Source organism: Heteronotia binoei, chromosome 5, assembly GCF_032191835.1.
Source record: "Heteronotia binoei isolate CCM8104 ecotype False Entrance Well chromosome 5, APGP_CSIRO_Hbin_v1, whole genome shotgun sequence".
Classification (NCBI taxonomy): Eukaryota; Metazoa; Chordata; class Lepidosauria; order Squamata; family Gekkonidae; genus Heteronotia; species Heteronotia binoei.
The window spans coordinates 170,727,377-170,734,723 of record NC_083227.1 but is presented as its reverse complement, the minus strand read 5'-3'; the positions used below and the strand labels follow the sequence as shown (position 1 = coordinate 170,734,723).

Here is a 7,347-nt window from a genome sequence, read left to right as displayed (position 1 = left end):
GTAGGGCAATCGAGGTTTACCTGATTAGAACTGAACCTATTCGTAAGTCAGATTCCATGTTCATTAGCATAGCAGCGCCCAGACTGGGTCAGAAAATGTCCAAGTCGGCCATTAGTTACGCCATTAAGCAGTGTATAACGGAAGCGTACAAGGCATTACATCTCAAGGTACCCTCAGGGATCACTGCACATTCGACCAGAAGTGCGGCCACCAGTGCAGCTTTTAATAAGAACGCCTCTGTCGAGGAAGTGTGTAAAGCAGCTACGTGGTCGTCTATTTCCACCTTTATCCTCCACTATAAATTGAATTCATACGTGTCAGCGGATGCAGCCTTTGGTAGACGAATCCTGCAACATGTGCTGCCTGAGTAGGGCGACCCCACCCTAACATACTGCTATGGGAGCACCCAAGATGTCCTCAGCCTCTTAGGGAGAACGACCCTTGGCACTTACTGTGAGGGGTCCTTCTCCTAAGAGGACAGGAGGACATCTTGCCCTCCCTTCTCTCGCCCTACCTTGGGCAGTATCTTTATCTCGTTTGGTAACCTTCATCTATGGTCTTGTTCATGCTAATATCTGTTACCTGTTTGTTCCCTATAAGGGTTTTTTAGTCGGTCTGCTAGGCTATTGCTATTGTTTCTGACGGTTAGTTTTTACGTTAGAAGTGTTTAGGTATGATACTCTTCTTACTGCTTCTCGGAGTCACCCGAACTGAGAGAGAGGTGGTTCCCACAGCCACAGGAAGAGGAAGATTTTAATATTCCTGCCTCCCTGATTGGATGGTGGGAAACACCCATGATGTCCTCCTGTCCTCTTAGGAGAAGAACCCCTCACAGTAAGTGCCAAGGGTTGTTCTGTAAGGTGCGATCAGGAGTAAACAGATTACAGCAAGATTTAGGGATGTAATGGCCAAGATATGCATGAGCCGTACCCGGAGGCAATGGGGCTGTTACACAGACACCTACAATGGTTGGTACTTTGTAGTCTTTTAGTGCAGCTTTTGACTAGTAGATAGCTCTTCACCTGAAAGAGTACAAAAATCCCTTCACCCTTTAAAAATGAACACATGGTCGAGCAGCTAGGGGCTGTCAAACTCATTTGCTATGAGGGCCGGATCTGACATAAAGAGGCCTTGCTGGGCTGGGCCATGTGTGTCATGAAATGTCATGCCAGGTAGCAGAGATGTAAACTTTATAAAGGACACAAATACAAAGATTTTTTTTAGAAAAGATTAGCACTTGCAATATTTTATTTAACAGTCTTTGATAACTGACACCTCTTGCTCTGAATTATTGCATCAAACTCTGGAGACAATGTCTGTGCTGTAGGAATCTTGAGTATGTTGTTTAAGACCAAGAGGAAAAAAATTAAATTGCTGGGCATTGCGAGCTTTTGTGTACATAAGTTGCTTCATGTGCTGGTCAAGAACATGTGAAAGCTCCACGACATAGACTGAGGGCTACGTGTTTGTCTACAAAACTGCAGTCCTGAGAGAAATAATTACCATTCCTATGAGTCAGTGTAAGAATAGAGAGACAGCAATGTGCAGTGGTCAATACCAGCCTACTTATATGGGAAGCCTAGGTGAATATCCCGTCTACAAAAAAAATGTGCTAGGCAAACTTGGTCTTCGCACACACACTCAGCCTAATACACCTCACTGACATGTGTTAATTCTCATCTAAATAGTTCACATTGCTTTCCTGCTAAGAAAGACTGGATCATGAAGACACGAATTCAGAGAAAAGGGGGAGGCAAACCACGTTGTATCCAGGAGATCCCTGCATAACAAGTCAATAAAACTCTAGCAAAGCAAAAAGCCTCCTACCTTGAATAAAACTTCCTTGGTATTAAAAGTGCTTTCTTTGTATCTCTTCCGTGGGATCAAGGGAACTGGGCAAAGGAAGCTCTGGCACTTTCCCGTCTTCCGCAGGGGACAGCCAATGGAGAAAATAGCAGCTTTGCTCTGTAGCTCCTGTGCAATTGAGCAAGCCTGGCAAAACAAGCTGTGATACAGAAGGAAGCAAGAGAGGGAAAAGGAAGCAGACTTGCTTGTGGGCCTGATCAAGCCTCCAGGCACCCCTGAGCTAGATATTAAGAATTTTAGTGTCAGAAGTTCCACATTATTGAAGTTTGATGCATGCACTAGTTATACCACCCCCTATTTATCCAATAAACCACAAATGCAGATGAAACTATAAGATAAGGTTTATTTTCCAACGTCACAGAGAGAATCATGAAGGCTTGCAGAAGGAGCTTTGCAGAGGCACTCTCAAGTTAGTTAAGATGCTGCTGCTGCTTTTTCCTTTTGTTCAATGCGCTTCTTTCTAACCAGAAGGCGTCTCTCCCGTTCAAACTCTTTCATGCGCATGACATAGCTATGGGAGAACAAATAGTTACAGGTCACACTATAGGGCATTTTACCTAGTGGTTCTTAGCATTTAATCAGTTACTATCCCCAAGTACAGAAAACACCCTCTATTAAAACATTTTGTTTTCCTAGCTTACTAAAAATGAAATATCTCAGTTCACAGATAATAGACAAAAAGAGCTATACAACTCTGTCTCAAAAATACCACCCTCCTTATGAAATCAACTGTAAAATGCCTACCTAAAAAGACTGTCCTTACATTTCTTAATGGAAGGCAGTCAGCAGAAGGGCCTTCCATAATGCTGATGCTGCCGCTGACAAAAGTGTCTGAATGGATAGCACAAAGAGCAGGGGCTGGCCACAGGAGCATCTGAGTATCCGTCAGGCTCATAAGTAAAAAAATAGGGCGTAAAAACAGCATTCCAGAGAAGGAAACCACATAGTAATTTGATAAGTGCATACTTTATAGAGACAAATTTAGAGAGACTCTTGTGGCTGATTGCCAGCAGTCATTCCCTCAATATTAGGCTTGATTTGCATTTGCTGTGTACCACTTTTTAAGGACCTGTTCTCAGAGCAGGATGAACAGAATAAAGCTATCCTTTGCTGGTTGTCAGAAGCCATTGCAAGTGGCAAGCAGGGACCGTCTAAAAATCCCAACTGCTCCCCCCATTTGCCCATCACATTTCTGAATACGGGATATGTCCATTTAAGAACCACTAGCGTAACCCCTCCTGGCAAACCATTTCCCTTCCCATTATTAGACTGAATTCCTCATGATAAATTATCCCACTTGCCATGTTTTATAGTCTGGAACCCAGATATGCTTTAAGCACATGATGTTAGAGATCCACTCGATGCCTTCTTTTCAAGTCTCTGCTACTGGTTTAAGTAAAAGACATTAAATGGGATCACAGTGTAGATATCATACAGAATACAAAAAACAAAACTGATACTTGGGCTACTTTATCTTTTTAATAAAACTATTTACACATTTCACAGCTATCATTCGCACAAAGAATTAACAATAACAACCACAGAGTTATATGACATTGTCAACAGAGTTCATTTTTGTATTGTAATACAGTATTTTCGTTTTCAACAGAGTTCAATCTAAAGAGTAGCTGGTGAGCTTCTGTTCAATAGCTGGTGAGCTTTTTTGCCATCTAGAAGAAAAGGCTTTGTTGCTTTGTGGCATGTTCTTTATATAAATAACATTTTCTTTCATGAGGCTTGTAATTTTGGAGAGCATTATGCCGGCTATTGAACAGAAGGTTTGGAACTTCATAAAGAAAAATTACTAGCTTGCTTCCTGTATGAAAGTGAATGGCAACAATGGATGGTTCCTTCATGAAGTGTCTCAATGCTTGTACTTATGGAGAGAATTTAGTCAGCAGTGAAACAGAAGGTTCTGCACTTGTTTATAAAAAGATACTGCTTGCTCCTTATCACAGCCCAAAAAGAGGAAGATATTAAGAGTCTACAACTAGTTACTCGTTAGAATGAACTCTGTTGAAAATGAAAATACTGTATTACAATGCCAAAATGAATCTGTTGAAAATACATAACTCTGGTGGTTATTGTTAATTCTTTATGTGAATGATAGCTGTGAAATGTAGAAGTAGTTTTATTTAAAAGATATAGTAGCCCATATATCACAGTACTGATTTAAGTAAGGCGCCTTAGTTGTATCCTTGCCGGTGATAGGAGAAAATACTGTCTTGATTCTATTGACCTAAAGTAAATGTACCCTCCTAACCAAGCAAAGAAGCCAGTCAAGTTTCAATATTAAAGAAGCATCGCTGACAGAGCATCCTTTTCTTTTATCTCATCCAACCACACCCACAGCATTTATGACAATTGTACCAAATCTTGCTACATTCTACATGGTAGGAGAAAGTTAATCTTCTCTGGGAAATACATGAGTGGTGATAAGATATTTCTAGACTATCTCAAGGAACAAGCAGGTATGTAGGGATGCCACTTACTCCAGGTGTTCGCAGTAATCCCAGTCATGGCGCTCATGTTTGCATGCAAAGATGTTGGGGAAATAGTCACGCTTGCATTTCATCAACTTGATGAGATAATGGGCACAATAATCCCGCTGCTGTAGAGGAAGCTGGGCATCGTCCATCTGCTGTTGTGTTGCTATCATCACTACACAGGAAATTGAAGGGGAGGAAATAGTCAGAAGCAAGGTCAAGACAGCCAGGCAGCTCATTCACATCAACTAAGGAATATAATTCTGCTTGTTCTGTAAACTAGTTAAACTGCCTTATCCTATTAAAGTTATAGGCCCTTTCCAGTTTAAATCCAAAGTACTCCAACTTAATAGGGCTGTTGATAGGAACTGCAGCGATTAGTGCAGAGACAGAGTTCTAAGGTTGGAGCTGAATGCTTCAAGCACTGCAAGTGTGTCATTACCATTCTCTTTATAATACGGGTTTTCTCATAACCCCTGCAGCGCTGCCCTACTTCTTCTTCTTAATGAACAATACCTATGGCAGCTTTCAAATAGCTATGGAGCACTGATGCAAAAGTCTGACAAACACTCTAGCCACAAAAAATAAGCACCTCTGAATATTTGGACCCACTACAGCCAGTTTGGTGTAGTGGTTAAGTGTGCGGACTCTTATCTGGGAGAACCGGGTTTGATTCCCCACTCCTCCACTTGCACCTGCTGGAATGGCCTTGGGTCAGCCAGAGCTCTCTTCTCTGGGAGAACCGGGTTTGATTCCCCCCTCCTCCACTTGCAGCTGCTGGAATGGCCTTGGGTCAGCCAGAGCTCTCTTATCTGGGAGAACCGGGTTTGATTCCCCACTCCTCCACTTGCAGCTGCTGGAATGGCCTTGGGTCAGCCAGAGCTCTCTTATCTGGGAGAACCGGGTTTGATTCCCCACTCCTCCACTTGCACCTGCTGGAATGGCCTTGGGTCAGCCAGAGCTCTCTTATCTGGGAGAACCGGGTTTGATTCCTCACTCCTCCACTTGCAGCTGCTGGAATGGCCTTGGGTCGGCCAGAGTCTCTTATCTGGGAGATCCGGGTTTGATTCCCCACTCCTCCACTTGCACCTGCTGGAATGGCCTTGGGTCGGCCAGAGCTCTCTTATCTGGGAGAACTGGGTTTGATTCCCCACTCCTCCACTTGCACCTGCTGGAATGGCCTTGGGTCAGCCACAGCTCTGGCAGGAGTTGACCTTGAAAGGGCCAGTTTGGTGTAGTGGTTAAGTGTGCGGTCTCTTATCTGGGAGAACAGGGTTTGATTCCCCACTCCTCCACTTGCACCTGCTGGAATGGCCTTGGGTCAGCCATAGTTCTGGCAGAGGTTGTCCTTGAAAGGGCAGCTGCTGTGAGAGCCCTCTCCAGCCCCACCCACCTCACAGGGTGTCTGTTGTGGGGGAAGAAGGAAAAGGAGATTGTGAGCCGCTCTGAGACTCTTCGGAGTGGAGGGCGGGATATAAATCCAATATCTTCATCTACCTCACAGGGTGTCTGTTGTGGGGGAGGAAGGGAAAGGAGATTGTGAGCCGCTCTGAGACTCTTCGGAGTGGAGGGCGGGATATAAATCCAATATCTTCATCTACCTCACAGGGTGTCTGTTGTGGGGGGGCGGGGAGGGAAAGGAGATTGTGAGCCGCTCTGAGACTCTTGGGAGTGGAGGGCGGGATATAAATCCAATATCATCATCTACCTCACAGGGTGTCTGTTGTGGGGGAAGAAGGGAAAGGAGATTGTGAGCCGCTCTGAGACTCTTCGGAGTGGAGGGCGGGATATAAATCCAATATCTTCTTCTTCTACATATTAGCACATGCAATGCTAACTGCAGGAAGTGGCACTTGTGAACATTTTTGCCTCACGATGACGGAGAGACAGGAGCCAGAACACTTACGGGAGGTTATGAAAGAGGGGAAAAGTGAATAGCCACGAAAAGGCTGATGAGATCTCACCAAACTATTTTTGCTGCAGCAGATTTTCACAGCTGTGCTTCTCGGAAAATCACCCCTGCAGGCTACCATGTGCTCTACAGGGGGGGGGGGGCACACGCTAGGGCCGCTCCCCAAGCCCGGGGGGAACTTCCAACCGGGGGGTGTTTTGCGCAGCCTTCGGAGGCGGGTGGGAGACGGGAGGGGCCGCAGGGAACAACACGAGCCGCTGCTGGCTTGGAAGGGTCACGGGCGCGCAAGGTGAACCCCTCGAGGAGAAGCAGACGCGGGAACAACCTTCCCGTCTTCCCCCGCGGCCAGCTCACCCCGTTCCTTGCGTTCCGGGAAGCCATACAGGGGGTCGAAGGTCGGCATTTTGCGCGGGTCGGGCTCTACTTCGGCGTCCCAGAGATACCGGCGAGTCAAATGAGCCCCCATCTTTGCAGCCGCCGCCTCCGCCCAGCAGCCGTTTCTCAAGGCCGCACCATTCTCCTCCCGCCGCCGGAACCGGAAACAGCCCTTCAGAGTGACGCGCATCCCGAACTTCCGCCGGAAACGTGAAGCGGCCATATTTCTGCCGGGGCCGGTCTAGGCTTTCACGTGTCTGTGGTAGACCGCTGCCGTCTGGGATGCAGAAACGAAACCAGGCGCCAGGGGCCCTTCCAAACTCGCCTTGCTCTTGTGCTGCGCATGCGCCTGAGACGAGTTCTGCACTGTAAACCGCCATGTGAAGCATTTGACGCTTTCATCGTAGCAATGCAAAGGATGAGAATATTACAAAAGGGTCACCAATGATATCAGTGGCTGAAACGCCTATAAACACAGAACCAGACTGGCAGACATCGGTTGCCGCCATATCTTGCATTTCCATGCTTCCGACCATACCTCGTGCACAAAATCAAAATGGCATTATTATTATTATTATTATTAAAAAAACACACTTCCTTGTTTTCCAATGAATTCGTGCATACTCGGATGACAGCTAAAAGGAAGGATTGTGAGGGGAAGCACAAGTATGGCCACCTTCAAGAGGGGGTTAGATAAAAATATGGAGC

General features: G+C 45.8%; 1 protein-coding gene across 1 annotated transcript; it reads right to left on the bottom strand.

The window, feature by feature from the left end:
• Window positions 1-2,189: 2,189 nt before the first annotated feature.
• On the bottom strand, window positions 2,190-6,937 carry NDUFB7 (NADH:ubiquinone oxidoreductase subunit B7). Its single transcript, XM_060240722.1, has 3 exons — window positions 6,619-6,937; window positions 4,359-4,527; window positions 2,190-2,377 (listed from the first exon to the last, which is right to left on the bottom strand). The coding sequence occupies exons 1-3, from the start codon at window positions 6,860-6,862 to the stop codon at window positions 2,281-2,283; spliced, it is 510 nt and encodes a 169-aa protein (XP_060096705.1). The 5' UTR covers window positions 6,863-6,937; the 3' UTR covers window positions 2,190-2,280.
• Window positions 6,938-7,347: the final 410 nt, after the last annotated feature.

Coding starts and splice junctions, on each gene's coding strand:
- NDUFB7 (XM_060240722.1), bottom strand. CDS start 6,862: ATGGCCGCTTCACGTTTCCGGCGGAAGTTCGGGATGCGCGTCACTCTG. Junction 4,528..6,618: donor CCCGGAACGCAAGGAACGGG/GTGAGCTGGCCG, acceptor TTTCCTGTGTAG/TGATGATAGCAACACAACAG. Junction 2,378..4,358: donor GATTACTGCGAACACCTGGA/GTAAGTGGCATC, acceptor GTTCTCCCATAG/CTATGTCATGCGCATGAAAG.